Source organism: Rhinatrema bivittatum, chromosome 19, assembly GCF_901001135.1.
Source record: "Rhinatrema bivittatum chromosome 19, aRhiBiv1.1, whole genome shotgun sequence".
NCBI classification, from domain to species: Eukaryota; Metazoa; Chordata; class Amphibia; order Gymnophiona; family Rhinatrematidae; genus Rhinatrema; species Rhinatrema bivittatum.
The window spans coordinates 20,646,028-20,665,832 of NC_042633.1; the positions used below are offsets into that span (position 1 = coordinate 20,646,028).

The window sequence follows — 19,805 nt, forward strand, 5'->3', positions numbered from 1 at the left end:
TCAGCAAGAACTTAGAATTGGGCTGGTTGAGGGTTTTTTATATATATTAACCTGGAAATGCCAGTGGATATATACAAAGGATAAAAGATGCCTTACCAAATCAAAGATTGCAAGCACTTCATATGTCAGCAAGAACTTAGAATTGGGCTGGTTGAGGGTTTTTTTTTCACAAAAATGTCTAAAAACTTGAAAGGACAATACCACTGGACGTTGCAAGTGACATATAATTATTTTATTAACATTATTCATTATATACTAAACAATATAAAACTCATACAAAAATTCCAAAAAATTGGGATTAGTATAGTCTTAGTTGAAATTTATACATGCACAAAGCAAACTCAGGCTACAGACATAAAACTGGAAGCATGAGTTTAAGATCAATGTAAAGAAAATAAGATAAATCAGTAAAATATTTATACAGAGAATTCAGGTCCATTGTGTGGTATGGCAGTTATTTTAGAAATTATATTGGCACACTTAGGCCTTGCAGTAAACATCATACTTCATTTTAGCTCCCAGTTTAGTTCCTGCTATGTATTTATTAAAGCTGGCATCCATTTCCTCACTCTGAGCTGGAGAAAAATGTTCCTTCCAGTCTCCAATATCACCTTTTCGAAAAAGGACCTGACCAAATTGGCCATATGTCTCCTGGGATTTCGTTTTCATACTTTGAAAAGTGCCTCTGTTTGCAATCTCCTGGATCTGATCTTGAGTCAGAGGATATCCGAAGAACTCTGCAATCTGTTTCACTCCCGCCACCAGGTTCTCTTTCATGTCTTCAAAGGTAATGATCATAACATCTTCATCATCAAGGTGTTCATTCCAAGCAAGCATGTATTCAAAATAAGAGCCAAAGGAGACTTTTCCACTCATGAAGTGCTGGAAGAAGTCATCCCAGGAGCTGTAGGTGGGGAGCGAAGGGTTATTGTTAGAGAAATGGAAATATGATACTGCTGTATCCTTTGGATTTCGAAAGATCACCAGTTTCTTTGTTTTAGTTTTAAAAAATGACTTGGGGATGTTATCAAGATACAGATGAGTTGTTATCACCCTTGGTGAAGGCTGCTGCTCTAACCTCTCTAGTTTTTCTGCAGATCCAAATTCAATCACTGGAATGTCACCTGATGGCGATTTATTCGCATGCATACAAACCATCTCGGTTACGATCTGAAGAATCCAGTTAGTTCCACATTTTGGGTAAGCTATCAGCATTAGATCATCTTTTCTGGCTTCAAAATTTTCCAGTTTTTGGAAAGTCTCGGGGCTACAGAAAATACTGGGGTACAGCACTCCCTTATAGGTAAACAGCAGATCTCCTGGAGCTTTATCCTTAGCTGTAAGCATTAATTTTTCTAGTTCTTCAATAAACTGCAATCTAGTTTTCTCCATGTTTGCTTCTAGACTTCCAACCGTCGTGTAGCAGCAGCCAGGATTAGGATTTAGCCCAGCCCTTCTTTCCCCTACTCTTTTTTTCAAGAAGTAGGAGGGAAAAGAATTAATGTGCTAACCTTGGCTTTCTTTCACTTTATTGTAAACAAAATTGGGATGATTTCTTGGGTTTCTCAGCTCCCTTCACACGCAACTCCCGAATGCCGGAGGCTGCTTCCTGCCTCATTACTGAGAAAGCTCTTAGGTCGCATTATATAGCTGCAGAGAAGACGGGTTAGAAAAATATGCCTGCCAAAGGATATTTTTGGGGTTTAGCCAGAAGCTAGATGGGGCCAGTGTAAGTGTTATGAGTGGAGGGGGTTAGATAGGCCTGTGTGCTGAGTTTATTCAGTGAAAACTCAATAACTCTACAAACCACCACCAGCTGCGGTTTTTACTACTGTTTACTATGAAAAAATGACAAAAATTCAATTAGAACTACCTTTTCCTCTGTGGTAGTAACACCCTTGCTCTGGGCTAGGCTGCAATCTAGGCCATTGCTGGCTGGGGTGGGGCTTTGAACCTACAGCCGACTCCCAACCCTTGGGCCAGCAACGTTTTCACAGCAGGAACATTTCAGAAAGTATATGTCACCTTTTGTGGGCTCAGCGCTCTGCAGGAGAGAGAGGAATCTCTCAAGAGGCTTTTAGCTAGGAGCTGCTGGTGGCTCAGAGATGATACCTCTTACGTTGCAGTGTTCATAACCAGCAGTTCAAATCCCACATTAATTAAAACAATGTTGGATTATTTACTTTAGTAATTTCAATATGTTGCAATTTTGTACTGAATGACATTGCCTAGGGCAGCTTCCTCCAGCAGTGAGGGTACTGGAGCCCGGGAGCTGGACTTCAGCTGCAGGCTGGCGAGAGGGATTACAGTCCAACACTCCTGGCAGAGCGAAAACACATCTACAACTTTCTGTCCCCTTATTACAGAAAAACAACGCAAGAAAGCACCGCTAAGAAGAAACTGTTTCCCCTCTCACCTTCCCTGCCCTGCTGAGGCTGCCGCTGATAGAGAAGTGCTGAAAGTTTATAATAAATCTCAGCAGCAGACGCTCCTCCCTCCAGCGGTGGGAGGGGCATGATAAATCGCGGCTGCGGGAGCTCCTCCCTCCAGGGGTGGGAGGGGATAATAAATCGCGGCTGCGGAAGCTCCTCCCTCCAGGGCCCAGCTCCTCCCTCCAGGGGTGCGAGGGGGATAATAAATCGCGGCTGCGGAAGCTCCGCCCTCCAGGGCCCAGCTCCTCCCTCCAGGGGTGGGCGGGGATAATAAATCGCGGCTGCGGAAGCTCCTCCCTCCAGGGCCCAGCTCCTCCCTCCAGGGGTGCGAGGGGGATAATAAATCGCGGCTGCGGAAGCTCCTCCCTCCAGGGCCCAGCTCCTTCCTCCAGGGGTGCGAGGGGGATAATAAATCGCGGCTGCGGAAGCTCCTCCCTCCAGGGCCCAGCTCCTTCCTCCAGGGGTGCGAGGGGGATAATAAATCGCGGCTGCGGAAGCTCTTCCCTCCAGGGTCCAGCTCCTCTCTCCAGGGGTGCGAGGGGGATAATAAATCGCGGCTGCGGAAGCTCCGCCCTCCAGGGCCCAGCTCCTCCCTCCAGGGGTGGGCGGGGATAATAAATCGCGGCTGCGGAAGCTCCTCCCTCCAGGGCCCAGCTCCTCCCTCCAGGGGTGCGAGGGGGATAATAAATCGCGGCTGCGGAAGCTCCTCCCTCCAGGGCCCAGCTCCTCCCTCCAGGGGTGCGAGGGGGATAATAAATCGCGGCTGCGGAAGCTCCGCCCTCCAGGGCCCAGCTCCTCCCTCCAGGGGTGGGCGGGGATAATAAATCGCGGCTGCGGAAGCTCCTCCCTCCAGGGCCCAGCTCCTCCCTCCAGGGGTGCGAGGGGGATAATAAATCGCGGCTGCGGAAGCTCCTCCCTCCAGGGCCCAGCTCCTTCCTCCAGGGGTGCGAGGGGGATAATAAATCGCGGCTGCGGAAGCTCTTCCCTCCAGGGTCCAGCTCCTCTCTCCAGGGGTGGGAGGGGGAAGACCGGCAGATTATCTACCCCTAACAGGGCCTGCGTGCATATGAGAGGCTGGGGCACTGTGCGTGGCAGTGCCAGGTTCTGCCACAGAGCGGCACTGTCTGCCTGCGATGTTTTCCAACCTTTTTCCTCATTTATTACACTTCTATTCCGCACAGAGCACCAACTGTACGTGCATAATAAAAGCATTTGTAATAAAACAAAACCAGAGCGTACACGCGTACAGAAATACACTCAAACAATAACCAAACTTTAATATATCATTTAATATATATAAAAATGTACCGTGCACGTTCAAAAAACTCACTGTGCATCAGCACTTCGATCCACCCAAAGCGCACCCGTATAACTCAGCCTGCAGGAGCTTACAACCCCCTACATCCTCCATTCCTGCCCCACGCTCCACAGAACCGGAGCAGCGACTGAAAAAGCCCCAGCCCCAGCTTTCCGCCGCTGTGTGGATGAAGGGAATGGGGGAACCGGGGCATAGATGGAAGGCTTCCCAGGCATTAAATAGCGAGGGTCCCTAGCAATCGCTTTATGAACGAGGGGGCTAGGTCTTCAATTGGATTCGATATTGCAGAGGCAGCCACTGCAGCTCTTTCAGAAATGACTGAAGATGCACTCCCTGTGCTCAAATAAACTGATTCTTGCCGCAGCATTTTGTACAGGCTGTGATCCGTCATCAAATACTGAGAGCCTACAAGCACCAGCACTGTAGTCTTGTACATGACCAAGTAGCACAGCCTGTGCAAGCAACTTAAAATCCTGCACCCATCGCTTCGGGACGCCTGCTGGAGGGTGCTCCATGCAGGACGGTGCCCAGAGGACTGGGGGCAGGGGGAGGCTGCCCTGCTCACACGGCCAGGCAGTGCTCTCTCCCACCCGTACACACAGATTTTACTGAGTTACAGACCAATGCAATGTTGGCATGCGAAAAACAGGTGCTCATGATTGAGTGCCCGCTTTTCTAACGCACACCCATCCTCCTGGGCGCGCGATGCAGTAGGCAAATGAGCCGCTGTGTTAAAAAGGAGGGCTAGGGGACACTGAGCATCCCTAGCGCCTCCTCGGCATCAGGTACCCAGGAGAAGTGGCTTTGTGAGGGTTAGGAAAACAGCCACCTCTCTATAGAGCTTCAGGCTCTCATAAGAACATAAGAAGTTGCCATGCTGGGTCAGACCAAGGGTCCATCAAGCCCAGCATCCTGGTTCCAACAGAGGCCAAACCAGGCCACAAGAACCTGGCAAGTACCCAAACACCAAGAAGATCCCATGCTACTGATGCAATTAATAGCAGTGGCTATTCCCTAAGTAAAATTTATTAATAGCCATTAATGGACTTTTCCTCCAAGAACTTATCCAAACCTTTTTTGAACCCAGCTACACTAACTGCACTAACCACATCCTCTGGCAACAAATTCCAGAGCTTTATTGTGCGTTGAGTGAAAAAGAATTTTCTCCGATTAGTCTTAAATGTGCCCCATGCTAACTTCATGGAGTGCCCTCTAGACCTTCTATTATCCAAAAGTGTAAATAACCGATTCACATCTACTTGTTCAAGACCTCTCATGATCTTAAAGACCTCTATCATATCCCCCCTCAGCCGTCTCTTCTCCAAGCTGAACAACCCTAACCTCTTTAGTATTTCCTCATAGGGGAGCTGTTCTATCCCCTTTATCATTTTGGTCGCCCTTCTCTGTACCTTCTCCATTGCAACTATATCTTTTTTGAGATGTGGTGACCAGAATTGTACACAGTATTCAAGGTGCGGTCTCACCATGGAGTGATACAGAGGCATTATGACATTTTCCGTTTTATTCACCTTTCCCTTTCTAATAATTCCCAACATTCTGTTTGCTTTTTTGACTGCTGCAGCACTGAGCCGACAATTTCAATGTGTTATCCACTATGACACCCAGATCTTTTTCCTGGGTGGAAGCTCCTAATATGGAACCTAACATCGTGTAACTATAGCAAAGGTTATTTTTCCCTATATGCAACACCTTGCACTTGTCCACATTAAATTTCATCTGCCATTTGGATGCCCAATCTTCCAGTCTCGCAAGGTCCTCTTGCAATTCATCACAATCCGCTTGTGATTTAACTACTCTGAATAATTTTGTATCATCCGCAAATTTGATAACCTCACTCATCGTATTCCTTTCCAGATCATTTATAAATATATTGAAAAGCACCGGTCCAAGTACAGATCCCTGAGGCACTCCACTGTTTACCCTTTTCCACTGAGAAAATTGACCATTTAATCCTACTCTCTGTTTCCTGTCTTTTACCAGTTTGTTTCTTAGAAGCCTCCCATGAGGGGAGGCTTCTAAGAACGCGTTCTGAAAATCCAAATACACTACATCTACCGGTTCACCTTTATCCACATGTTTATTAACCCCTTCAAAAAATGAAGCAGATTTGCGAGGCAAGACTTCCCTTGGGTAAATCCATGCTGACTGTGTTCCATTAAACCATGTCTTTCTATATGCTTTGTGATTTTGATCTTTAGAATAGTTTCCACTATTTTTCCCGGCACTGAAGTCCAGCTCACTGGTCTATAGTTTCCCGGATTGCCCCTGGAGCCCTTTTTAAGTATTGGTGTTACATTGGCCGCCCTCCAGTCTTCAGGTACAATGGATGAATTTAATGATAGGTTACAAATTTTAATTAATAGATCTGAAATTTCATTTTCTAGTTCCTTCAGAACAGTGGCGTAGCCAGAATTGATTTTTTGGGTGGGCACAAGGTTAACATAGGTGGGCACAAGGCATGCAGGTCTACTAGTTGTTTTCTTACTGATAAATAATGCCATATACTGCACCCTAGAATGGCTTTCTAAGTAGTTTGCAACAGCCATTATGTGTCATGTATGAAACTTTAAAATAATTTACTTCAATTATTTCAAGTATAGAAAACAATCAAATCCAATCATATAATAAAACAAAAATTAATGTATTCTTTCATGAACCATCTTTGCAGAAACCCAGAAATCTTCATAAATACAGTAAAATATAATTAATCATCAGAACAGGTGCAGCGCAGAGCTAGGGCAATTCACATTACAAGTAACATGAAAAAAAAAATTCAAATTCTGGTGTAATCTCAGCAAAAAATAACCCTCCACTGCTATTTTGTGAAGTAACAAACTCTTGCAAAGAAAGAGGCATCTGGAACCTTGCCAAACAATCACAGCACTGACTCTCAGGATTCAAACAGCAAACTTATGAAAAAGCAGCAATGCAAATACTACACCAGGCCCTAGAACATTAATACATCACCTATGGGAATAACAGAACAGGCTGGACTATTACTACAGAGAAACTATATGCTAGAAATACTCATTTCTGTCACAAACAGGCAAAACTGAGACCGACCCTTACCTAATATAGAAATAAGAGACTATAAATTAGAAACAGAAACATGTAGATAAAGCCAAAATAGAAAGCCTGAGAAACTAAAATGTCTGAACAGTGGAATACTTAAGAGCAAAATACAAAAATATAAGAATGCACATTCCCAAAGATGACATATTTAAATTGCTAACATCTCTCTCTCTTTCTCTATATATATATATATATATTTTTTTTTTTACCTTTGTTGTCTGATCTTTGTATTTTTCTAATCAGTTGGTCCTGGTCTCTCTTTCCCATTTTTTCCCTTGTCGCTCATTTCCTAATTCCTCTTCAGTGTCTTTTCTACTACTGTCTTCTTCCCTTCCACACACACACACATATATACATAAATGCTTTCTCTCACAGTCTCCCTCACACACTCAGGCTCTCACTCTCATATGCTCTCCCCCCCCCCCCCAAGCTCACATTCTCTGCAGACACACATACAAGCTCTCACTTTCTCACCCCTCCCCAGGCTTATATTCTTATGCACACACAGACGCACATCCAGGCACCCATTCTCATCCACACACACACACAAACCCATTCTCCCATTCTCACCCACACATACACACATTTAAGGTCCCATTCTCACCCACACATACACACTTTCAAGCACCCATTCTTACCCACATATTCAAGCTTCCATTCTCACCCACACACACAAACCCAGGCTCCCATTCTCACCCATATATATACACATTCAAGCTTCCATCCTCACCCACATATTCAAGCTTCCATTCTCACCCACATATTCAAGCTTCCATTCTCACCCACACACACAAACCCAGGCTCCCATTCTCACCCATATATACACACATTCAAGCTTCCATCCTCACCCATATATACACACATTCAAGCTTCCAACCTCACCCACATATTCAAGCTTCCATTATCACCCACACACATTCAAGACTCCATTCTCACTCCCATACACACCCAGGGTCCGATTTTCACCCACACACACACATAAGGCTCCCATTCTCATCCTCACATACACATTCAAGCCTGTGCACAGTTTCCGCTTCCTCCCCCCAGAGCAGGAAGATCAGCTGGCCTCTCCTGCTGCCACTAGCCTCCTGCTATCTTCGGGCCGTATGGCCGACCGATCTTCCTGCTGGGGGGGGGCGGGGAGGAGAGCGGAAGCGCCGCGCACAGGTTCCGCTTCCTCCCCCCGGAGCAGGAAGATCAGCTGGCCTCTCCTGCTGCCACTGGCCTCCTGCTATCTTCAAGCCATACGGCCGACCGATCTTCCTGCTGGGGGGGGGGGGAGCGGAAGCTGTGCGGGGCGCTTCCGCTCTTCTCCCCCCCCCCAACAGGAAGATCGGTCGGCTGTACGCAGGAGGCCAGTGGCAGCAGGAGAGGCCAGCTGATCTTCCTGCTCTGGGGGGAGAAAGCGGAAACTGTGCGCGGCGCTTCCGCTCCCCCCCCCCCCCCCGCAAACAGGAAGATCGGTCGGCCATATGGTTGTAGGACCGCTTCCCCACGTGCGCCGTGATGGCGCGCCAAGCATGGGTTCTCCTCTTCACTGTCGCGGGGATGGGATCCCGCGACAGCCTTGCAGTTCTGGTGTCAGTTGGGTGGGCCTGGGTCTAAATTGGGTGGGCAGCTGCCCACCCAGGCCCACCCGTGGCTACGCCACTGCTTCAGAACCCTAGGATGTATACCATCCGGTCCAGGTGATTTTCTCTCCTGCCTCTAACTAACATTAACAGTTCCTGTCTCTAAATACACAATAAACTTACAATACTGCAACTTTATAATAACACTCACAGGTCTATGTCTTTCTCTCCTGGCCTCTGTATGTCCTCCTGAAGTTCCCTGATGTCCACACCCTCCCAGCAGGCCCTCCTCCCACTGGCTGTCTTCCCTGTCCTGTATCTGCATGCATCCAGAGGCAGACAGCTAAAGGGCAGACTATAGGAGCTTGGTGTCTTGCTCCATGCTTGTGGCATGGGGAAACAACAGGAAGCAGGGGAGGGGTGGAAAACCAGCAGTGCAAAGCACCAGGGGCAGATGTGCTCCTGCCCAGGTTTACATAGAAACATAGAAATGATGTCGGAAAAGGACCAAACGGCCCATCCAGTCTGCCCAGCAAGCTCCCATACTTCTCAGTCTCCCAGACTGCCAAGGTCAGGGCCCATGTTGGTCATTGTTTGAGTCCAATTTTCCCTCCACCCCCTGTCGTTGAAGCAGAGAGCAATGTTGGAGTTGCATCAGAAGTGAGGAATCAGGCTTATAAGTTAAGGGTAGTAACCGCCGCATCAAGCAAGTTACCCCCCGGTGCTTATTTGTTATCACAGACTGTACAGTTCAATGTCCTGGTTGGTTGTTGTCTGAGATCAGAGGCAACGTTTTCAAGTTGAAAAAGAAATTAAAAACATTTATTTAATCTTGCATTTGGAGAACAAAATGTCAAAGGGGAGTAAGTAAATCTGAAGGTTACCGTTGTTGATAGGATATTCACAGATGCTGTTTATTTTTTAATTCATTTATATTGGATTTGAATATTTTATTGTTTTATTGTTGATGTATCTTTTAGAATGCAATGTACTGTTTTAGAATGTAAACCGGTATGATATCTCTTGAATACCGACATATCAATTGAAATAAATAAATAACATCTTATTTCTCTTTTCCTATGCCGTTGTGACATTTCCATCCTTTGACCTATAGGGATCCACAGCGTTTATCCCACGCTCTTTTGAAATCTTTCACTGTTTTCGTCTTCACCACCTCCTGGCATTCCAGGCGTCCACCACCCTCTCCGTTGAGAATATATTTCCTGACATTGGTTCTGAGTCTTCCTCCCTGGAGCTTCAAGTCGTGGCCCCTAGTTCTACTGATCTGCTTCCTACGGAAAAGGTTTGTTGTTGATCGTGCATCATTAAAACCTTTCAGGTATCTGAAGATCTGTATCATATCTCCCCTGCTCCTCCTTTCCTCCAGGGTGTACATATTTAGATTCTTCAATCTCTCCTCATAAGTCATTCGATGAAGACCATCCACCTTTTTGGTTGCCCTTCTCTGGACCACCTCCATCCTGTCTCTGTCCCTTCAGAGATACGGTCTCCAGAACTGAGCACAGTACTCCAGGTGAGGCCTCACCAAGGACCTGTACAAGGGGATAATCACTTCCTTTTTCTTACTGGTTATTCCTCTCTCTATGCAGCCCAGCATTCGTCTGGCTTTAGCTATCGCCTTGTCACATTGCTTCGCCATCTTCAGCTCACCAGACACTACTATCTTACGCTGAGCACCAGCAGGTATCAGGTCTGGCAGGACTAAAGGGAAGGCAGTGAAGAGGTTAAGTCTGAATTTCACCTTGAGTTCAATCTAGTGGACCAGTTGTTCGCCATAGCCGACAAAGTCAGTGATTTCAAGAGAAGGTGGAAAACGTCTTATTACGGACGCCCACACCAAGTGCTATCAATGCTTGCTCCAATCTGCCCTCGGGGGACATCCCAAACCGCTGCCCTTGCTAGGATGTCCCGGAGGGCACGGTGTGTCAGAAACGAAAAACTTGCCACTGAACTCCCTTCCTGCCCCCAAAAGGAGCTTCAGAAAAGCTGCAAATACAAAGGTGACAGAAGAGGTTCAGGAGCAACAGTGGTTCATCCTCCCACATAGTCAATGGAAGCGCAGATGGTCCATCTTTACCTTCAAGGGATACAGCTGAGAAGGTCCCATCCAAGCAAGGGCAGGCCTGTAAGACAAGGAGCGCGAATCCTCGACGCAGGGAACCTCAGCGTCCTGGACTCTTTTGGAACCTCGTTCCTTTATTTGCTTCGGAAGATCATCATTAAATGTTAGAGATGGTTTTTCTCTATAGGAAACCAGGCAGGAAATGAAGTCCGCTGGTGATCACAAGCATTCACCAATAGCAAGGCAGCTTTAAAAGTGCTTACGTGCAACCAGTGGCAGGGTAGCTTTAAAAAGGCGTGATGACATCACAGCACGCTCCAATCTCCTTGAGGAGAATGGATGCTAAGTCTCAGGGGGGATGTCGAGGGCACATGGAAGGTGTGAACCGGGGATCACGAGGTGGCCTGCTCTCTGATAGCAGGATATCGCTATGAGTTATCCGGTTACATTTTGCAGAACACTAAACTGGAGATTCAGTGGCTCAGGCAAGTTATTCAGATAATGGGGAGGGAGGATTCCCATTGGAGCAGTGAGATCACTTCTAACTGGCCCATGGATGTCCCGTCCTCTCTTGTGGCAGAGTGGAAGAGGCGTCATGGCTGTGAAGTGAGGCATTCAGACTCCCACGGATCAGGCGTGGCTCACAGAATGCAGTTGCCTTTACATGTCCTCCCCTGGGTTGTGACGTTTGCTTCCTATAACCTGCCTCCTGGACTAAGGAGTGGTGCTTTATCAGCAGTAACCTTTGCTTTGCTGCTGACACTGCTGGATGTGGCTTGTGTGTGTGAGTTCAGGCGGGGTGAGGGTGATAAGTGGGCATTCTGGTCAGATATAAACAGACTGTGCTCAGGGAAGGGGTGAATGCTAAACTGAATATCCTCCTTAGACAATTGCTGCAGGAGAGCCGTGGAAAGATTTGTAGCCACCGGTACTGGAGAATGCAGAGGGACGCAGGAGATGTCAGCAGGTAGGCACCGCTTGGCCCAACAAGTACATGTCACGCAGAGCTTCCTTGATAGCTCCTCACCTTTCTCTCTTGCATTTACCCCCCTCCACTCTGTAACTGCCGTGTTACGGCTAAGGGTCCGGCTAGGGCTGGTGAACCCTCACAGGGGCAGTCACATATGTCCTGAACTGCCCCTGTGAGGAACCCTCACAGGGGCAGTTCAGGACAGACACAGATAGGGCTGAGGATCTTCGGCCTATACCAGCCACCTCCCCTGCAGGTTGGGCCCTTGGGTTCTGGCAGCCGGCAGGACTTAGTGGCTGAAGTAGAGGTGCCGGTGGTGCAGGGCTAGAGACTGAGGCAGGCATGGAACTGGAGTCTGGAACAGGGCGCAGGTAAGTGTGGAACTCTGGAACAGAGTTGCAGGTATGACTGGAACAGACAGAACAGGACAGGGCACGGATAGGGCAGGACTAAAGGAACAGAACAAGGAACACAAAAGCCTGAAGGCAACAGGCTGGAAAGCAGGCCTGAAAAGTTGCAAGGCAGGACTAGAGCAGAAGGCCTGAGAAGGCCACAGGGCAAGGCAAGGAGACAAGGCCACAAGGCAAGGCAAAACAAGGCTGGAGGGCCTGGAAGCCAAAGAGCAGTCCAAGGGAGGCCAGGGCCAAGCAGAGAGCTAGGGAGACTCAATGACAAGCCACTGAGCATAGCCAGAGGCAGGGTTAAATAGGCTGAGCCCCGCTGAGGCATGGGATCACGAAGACTATGACTGGAACCAGAGTAGGAGCAGCTCCATGGGGACCTCTGGTGACTGGGAGGCTGCATAACAGGCAGGATCACAACATGCTGCAAGCAGGCTCCGATCTTGTCATGCTGTCCCAAAATCTTGAGTTTTTCCTTTTGGAGCCGGTCAGCGTATTTGTGGGTAACTTGGGGAAAGCTGACCATGGCTGCGACCCAGGCCAACCACTTTGGCTTTGCCCATTTAATTTTCTCTTTGCTCTTTGAAATTTGCCTAAAGCACCTGAACCTCCTTTCTTCTTCTTCTTGTCTTTTCAGCTCTAAGCCCTCTCTGGAGTTCTTCCATTACAAAGGGGTTCCGTTCACCAAGGACTCGATTTTCACGGAGGAGAACATCCGCTTTGTCGAGAGCGAGTTCCAGGTGCAGGACGACGACGTGTACAACGTCACCTACCCCAAGTCAGGTGTGAGGACGGGGGGGGGGGGGGGGGAGGGCCAAGGTGGGGTGGGGGATGATGGGAGACAAGAAGATGGCCCATTCGTTTTCCTCGGTTTGCCCTCAGTGGACAAGCAGTTTTAAATGGACTTATTTATGTAAACTTCAGCTCTCCCTCTGACCTCCATACGTTGGGTTGCATTTGATCCGTATCCAGCAAGAATTCAGTGATTTCACTGCAGCCCTCAGCTTGGGCGTCCCCACTTGTGTGGCTGGATTCTCCCTGCTTGTCCATGGAGAAAGCAAAGCTCCTTAGCTGTAACAGGTGTTCTCCATGGATAGTAGGATAAGCCAGCCACACAATCCCACCCTCCTTCCCATAGAGTTGGTGGAGGGTGGGGAACTCTCATGCATGATAAGACAGACTTTTAAAGTCTTTCTGGGCTCTGAGGGAGCATGGTCCAAAACAGTGCTGTGCGATGGTGTCACCCACTCATGTGGTTGGTTTGTCCTATAGTCCATGGAGAACACCTCACCTAGGTAAGCAACTTTGTTTTTGGCAGCAACGGAGGCCAGTGGCCAGCAGGACCTTTACATTGGCCAAGATAAATGCCGTTACCCTGCCAGCTGCTGGCCTCCAGGCTGGCAGAGACTCCGCCTTCCCTCTCTTCTGCACCATGTACCATTTCCCGCTAAAGCAGGGGCCAGTCCTAAGCCTGAGAGTGGCAGTAGAGCCAGCAACATCCTGTTGTAAAAGGACTTAGGCTAAGGACCGAAACTTTGTGTGCTACTATGCTTCAAGGCCGTGCAATGACCCCATCTTAAATATCTCTTCCCCATGTCATTCACCCCCATAGACATAAGTGGCCTCACCCTCTTAAATATCTCTTCCCCATGTCATTCACCCCATAGACCTCAATGGTGTCACCGTCTTAAATATCTCTTCCCCACATTATTCATCTCCATAAACCTCAATGGTGTTACCCTCTTAAATATCTCTTTCCAAGTCATTCAGCCCCATAGACCTCAATGGTGATGCCCTCTTAAATATCTCTTCCCTGCAACATTCACCCCCATAGACCTCAATGGTGATGCCCTCTTAAATATGGCTTCCTTGCATAATTCACCTCTAGAGATTTCAATGGCATCACCCTCTAAGATATCTCTTTCCCACATCATTCACCCCATAGACCTCAATGGCATCACCCTCTTAAATATCTCTTCCCTCACCCTCTTAAATATCTCTTCCCAAGTCATTCAGCCCCATAGACCTCAATGGCATCACCCTCTTAAATACCTCTACCCCACATCATTCGCCCCCGTAGACTTCAATGGCATCACCCTCTTAAATATCTCTTCCCCATGTCATTCATTCCCATAGACCTCAATGGCATCACCCTCTTAAATATCTCTTCCCCCTGTCATTCACCCCATAGACCTCAATGGCATCACCCTCTTAAATATCTCTTCCTCATGTCATTCATTCCCATAGACCTCAATGGCATCACCCTCTTAAATATCTCTTCCCCATATCATTCACCTCCAAAGATTTCAATGGCATCACCCTCTCCCACATCATTCACCCCCATAGACCTCAATGGCATCACCCTCTCCCACATCATTCACCCCCATAGACCTCAATGGCACCACCCTCTTAAATATCTCTTCCCTATATCATTCACCCCATAGACCTCAATGGCATCACCCTCTTAAATATCTCTTCCCCATGTCATTCATTCCCATAGACCTCAATGGCATCACCCTCTTAAATACCTCTACCCCACATCATTCGCCCCCGTAGACTTCAATGGCATCACCCTCTTAAATATCTCTTCCCCATGTCATTCACCTCCAAAGATTTCAATGGCATTGCCATTGATGCAACCTCTGGTTTGCGTTCTGGGGCTCTGAACTCTGTTAAGTTTGAGATCTCTGGGAAGAGGAAGGAGATCCCAGCCACTGGCATGCAGGCCTTCCTATGTCCCTAAGGTGACAGATGCAGCACTCTGAAATCACAGATGGAGAACTTTTTCTTTCCTCCTTTGTAAACCTTAAAATTTGGCCTGGTAGGAACCACCTGGATGTTGGAGATCCTGAGTCTGATCTACAGCAATGGGGACACAGCCAGGACCAGAACTGTCCCCAACTGGCTGAGGAGCCCTTGGATTGAAACCACGAACGGGCAGGAACAGCTGAAGGATCTCACGCCACCCCGCGTCCTCACCTCCCATCTGCCTTATCACATCTTTGCCAAGTCCTTCTTCACCTCCAAAGCCAAGGTATGGGGCGGATGTGGCTCCATGTCTGTCTTCTGTGTTCTCTTATGTTGTCCTGCTCGCTCTACAGCCACATCTTTTTTTTTTTTTAAGCACTTGCTTATAGCAGAGCAGAAAGAATGTGCAAATTGCAGGTTGCGTTCTCAGTGAAGATGTAATCGCACCGCTGACATTGGACACTGACCAGCCAGTTGCCCACCTTTCTTCTTCTTGCTTTGTCTCGCTTTGTATTCAGATCATTTACACACTGCGGAACCCAAAAGATGTCGTCGTCTCCCTGTATCACTTTTCCAAGATTTCACGCTTCTTCCAAGACGCAAGGAGCGTTGATGAGTACCTGGACATTTTCCTGAGAGGAGACCGTGAGTAGCTGTTGCGGAAGTTCTTTCAGCCCTGCCAGCAGGAGCAGTCAGGGATGATGGTCTCCTCCCCCATCCCACCCCACCCCAAATGACACAGGCTGCTGTCTTACAGAGTCATTTTCACATTTCCCCTCCCATCCTGCTCCTCAGCATCTGCCCCTGAAATGGTGTCTGATGGCTCATCCTTTGACCCTGCCCCTTCCCCTCTCCCTACGCAGTATGGAAGTTCCTCTGGGTAACTGTATAACTCCCATCACTTATCTTGATTGCCTCAGTTTGACTCAGCCTAGCTCTCATTCCCTTGCCACTCCTTATCTGGAAAAAGGATCCAGTAACCCCTCGCACCTGCAAGCTTGACTGTAAACTCTATGGTCCAGAAACCTCTCTTTCCCATGGTACCTGCGAGGTTCCCCACTTCGCTCACCATGTCTCTCTCGGTGACGGCTGCTTTCCCTGCCTTCCTCCGCAGTTCTGTACGGCTCCTGGTTCGACCACGTCCGGGGCTGGATGCAGATGAAGGGCAGAAGCAACTTCTTCTTCATCACCTACGAGGAGCTGCAGCAGGTACGCAGAGGGCAGGAGGGGGCATGTCAAGTGCAGCGTTGAGCAGGAAAACCAACAGCCTCCTGGAGGCAAAGGTCATAGGATAGCGCTTATCTTTCCGTGCAACGTAGGAGATGTTAGCAGGTAGAGGCAGGGTGGGCCTCTTGCTCCACCCTGCCTGCCCAAACACCTGGACAGACCCTCCTCGACCTTCACTCATCTCCATCCCTCACCCTTACTTTCCCTCTAGCTGCCCCAGGCAGGATTGAATTTGGTCCTGTGTTATTTTTTGGCTGTCACCATTTCCGCCAGGAGGCCCTCGCCAACGTCTCACATTTCTTCTGAGCCTCCTCCCCCTCTCTCTCCCAGTGTCCCTTATCTTTGAGCTTCTCCTTCTATAGAAAATGCTTCCATCTGGTGCCTCATTGCAGTCAAGCCAGATATTTGAAGAGCTTCATCATATATTCCCTTTCCCTTCTTTACTCCAGCACGTACATTTTTGAGTTCTTATGATACTTTTTTCAGGGTTTGTCTCACAAATCCCCATATCAGTTTGGTAGCCCCTTCTCTTAAACTGTTAGAATTTTGCTGCTAGGCAGCCTCATCCTACCTTGCTGCCTCCTGTAGTGATGCCTTCAGTAGGCCTCATCTCTAGTCTTGCCAAGCTCCTCCTTGCTACATTTGCCACACCCAAGTCTCAGCCCTATGTGAACTTGTCTTAACAGAAGCTCCTTGTCTTCTCATGGTGTCACTTCTGGCTCCGTGACCTGACCCTCGTTCCATGCCTTGCCTTGTGGTCTTTGGGCTTTCTAACTTCTTGCCTTGCCTCGAGGCCCTTGGGCCTATCCTGTCTTGTTTCCAGCCTTGAGGGCTTCTGGCCTATTCTCTTTTGTATTTTGCCTTGAGGCTTTTGGGTCTATTCTGTTTACTCCTTTGCCTTGTGGCCTATCCAGGCCTTCCTATTACCTAGTGGCCTACGGGCCTCCTGCCCTGTTGCCTTCGGGCTTATATGTTCTCTGTTCCTTGATATCCTTGTCTGCCTTAATTCTGCTCTAGTCTGCCTTGTTGGTCTTGTCCTGTCTATTCCAAGAAGCCTGTCCAGTCTTGCCGGTACCAGAGTCCTGTTCTTGCTTTAGCCTATCTTTTGTCTAGTTCCAGGTCCTGTCCAGTATCCAGTCTTGCCTTGACTCCGTGTACCAAGCCTTGCCTCGTCTGTCCAAATCTACTCAGCCCTGCCTGCCTTGTCCAGCCTGCCTGCCTTGTCTGCCTCGTCCAGCCTGCCAAGCCCTGCCTGCCTTGTCTGCCTCGTCTAAGGCTTGCCTTCAGCCTTGCCTGCCCAGTCTTGCCTTGTCTAGTCTGGTTCTTGCCTGCGTAACCTCACCCCAGAACCCAAGGGCTCAACCTGTGAGGGAGGGGGCTGGCTAGCCAGAAGACTGGCCTTAATTCCATCCAGAGTCCTGCCTTGCAGTCCCAAGCCGCTCCCCAGGTGGGTTTCCCTGACTCCAGAAACCCTGACATAAACCCTTCCATCCTTCTGATGTCCTTCATGAAGGCAAGCCTGATGAGGCTTCAGCCATGTCCTGTACACGGACAATATTACCTCCTTTCTTCTATAGGTGATAATGTGTCCTTAAGCACCCAGGCACTCTGGTAGCCTTCTGTCCTGTTCTAGCTCAACAACTGGTGATTTCTGTCTCCTCTCCCAGGACCTGCGGGGCAGCGTGGTGAGGATCTGCGACTTCCTGGGGAGGGAGTTGGATGAGGCGGCCCTTGATTCTGTGGTGGAGAATGTGGCCTTTAAAGCCATGAATGACAACAAGATGGCCAATTACACCTACTTATCAGATGAGTTCTTAGACCACAGCAAGGGATCTTTCATGCGAAAAGGTGCCGAGACCAGAGAACACACATGTTTATTTATTTGTTCTGCTCAATTTGATTGGTCATAGTATTATTGAAGCCCAAGGTGGTTACAAGATAATCAATAAACTTAGTTACAGAATACTTAGAAGCATAAAATAAAATATAATGACAACAATGCCAAGGCATCTTAACGTAATCAGATAGTGACTCTTCAGCAACTACCAATTTCAACCCATCAATAAGGTAAAACATTTCCCAAGCATCCGTTATCATTGCTTAATTAAAATCATCATCCTTAACCCCACACCTAAATCCATTAATCATCCTTATCCCCCCAAAAACCCTGATCCACTCCCATATGAAAACAGAGAGTGCCAGCTTGTATCACAATCCAAGAATTAAGCAGGTGAAAAACAAGAAAAGCTAAATAAACCCCTGGAACAAATAACTGTGCTTGGGTTCTTTTAGAAAGCTCCAAATAACTGATCTCCTGCCACTCTTTCACCAACATTAAATTCCAGAGGACTCTCTGCCTGGGAGATGCCAACTTAATCTTGGCCAGACTGGGCACATCAACAGTAATTGCGGTGATGAACGAAGGGCCCTGGATGGGTTTTAACTGGTCAATAGATCAGCCAGGCATTGATTGCCTTGATTTGAATCAGCTCATCTCTTGCATGATTGAAAAAGAAGACAAGGGATCTGCAATGTAATCCTACTTTCTCTTGTCAACTGTTGGATTTCCTGGGGTAAAGGGGTGACAGGTTCATTATCCATTTCTCCTAATAACAATCTCGTCATGGAGACATCTAATATAAGCGTACCGCTGCTTTCACCCTAGGCTTTATAAAAAATTCCCAGAACGGAAAAGGGACAGTTTTGTTATTACCCAGTTGCAGTTGAAGTAGTAAAGGGAAAACCAATTTACTGGGAGATCTGAGCAGAGGGATTTGAACCAGCATCCCAGGATTTCTTTCTGCCAAGAAGTCTGAATCAGATTTTCATCTGCTTGACGAAGTTTGTGATGTTGTTTTTTCTCCCCAGGCATCTCCGGGGACTGGAAGAATCATTTCACCATAGCACAGTGCGACCACTTCCACAGAGTCTATCGGGAGAAGATGAGAAACTTCCCGGTGAAGTTCAGCTGGGACGAGGACTGGACTGAAGAGGGCGCACCGGTTTTGTGAACCATGCAAGCCGAGAACGAGCCGTCTCCCCACTTGTTGTCTGTACCAGGATGAGGATGGATATTTGTTGATGATTAAGCTGAGAAATGGTGACCTTGGGTTGCAATTGAAACCCCCCCTCCTCCCGCAGTGATCTGCAGGGGCGGGCGGAGTTAAGAGGATTACGGGCTTGGTTCGCCCTCCCTCCTAGAGGTTTGCACCTCTACCAAGCAGAACAGCAGTCAAGTACAGTATGTTCTCCGGCAAAGTCTACTGTCATAAATGGGAATATTGAGCGGCCATTGTTGCTAGATTGAAGCATTCCAAAACGTATTGGGAAGGGCCTGAAAAAAATTGGTCTCTGATGTTACCCATAAAGATTATTCACACATTTCCATGCCTGACTTTTCTTCGCCTGCACTGAGGCTTCAACCCCAAATAGATTTACTTCTGCTCAGGGTAGGATGCATGATGTGTGGCTAGCATCCTACGTATGCTGTCCTGTCAGCTCTATGAGGGAAGGATTGCGTAGATTAGGGGGGGGGGGGGGGAAACGTATTTGATCACATTTGGACACCTGCTGCTCCGCAGTTTGCCAAGGCATTGGTGGTTTGTTTTGGGACTGTAAAATGTGTGTGAGTGCTGAGGGTTTTCCCCCACTGATTCCTATGGAGCTGGGGGCGAAGATGCAAATGAGGCTCCTGCATCGGGAAATGAGGCAGCCTATACAGTCCACTAAGGCGGACCTGACGCTCTTCTTTGTACACTATTTATTGCCCGGATAACTGCTGTTAAGCTTCCTGCACACTCTCTGTTCCAGCTTTGAAAATATATTTTTTTTAAATGTGAGGTCTTCCTGAATAACTGTTTACCCTGGCCTTTTTCTGCCTTCATAGTGGGTGAATGGGAGCCCTGAGTGATCAAATAATATGAAATAGCTTTTCAAGCACTAAGGGGTGACCTGTTTGTGTC

The 19,805-nt window shown here is 48.0% G+C and overlaps 1 protein-coding gene and 1 pseudogene across 1 annotated transcript; one reads left to right on the plus strand and one right to left on the minus strand.

The window, feature by feature from the left end:
* Positions 1 to 217: 217 nt before the first annotated feature.
* LOC115081127 lies at positions 218 to 2,389 on the minus strand (annotated as a pseudogene).
* Positions 2,390 to 11,279: 8,890 nt separating this feature from the next.
* On the plus strand, positions 11,280 to 19,224 carry LOC115081015 (sulfotransferase family cytosolic 2B member 1-like). The gene is made up of 7 exons (XM_029585523.1): positions 11,280 to 11,464; positions 12,506 to 12,651; positions 14,694 to 14,902; positions 15,135 to 15,261; positions 15,731 to 15,825; positions 17,511 to 17,691; positions 18,712 to 19,224. The coding sequence occupies exons 1-7, from the start codon at positions 11,436 to 11,438 to the stop codon at positions 18,852 to 18,854; spliced, it is 930 nt and encodes a 309-aa protein (XP_029441383.1). The 5' UTR covers positions 11,280 to 11,435; the 3' UTR covers positions 18,855 to 19,224.
* Positions 19,225 to 19,805: the final 581 nt, after the last annotated feature.

Coding starts and splice junctions, on each gene's coding strand:
- LOC115081015 (XM_029585523.1), top strand. CDS start 11,436: ATGCAGAGGGACGCAGGAGATGTCAGCAG. Junction 11,465..12,505: donor GACGCAGGAGATGTCAGCAG/GTAGGCACCGCT, acceptor TTGTCTTTTCAG/CTCTAAGCCCTCTCTGGAGT. Junction 14,903..15,134: donor TCTTCACCTCCAAAGCCAAG/GTATGGGGCGGA, acceptor CTTTGTATTCAG/ATCATTTACACACTGCGGAA.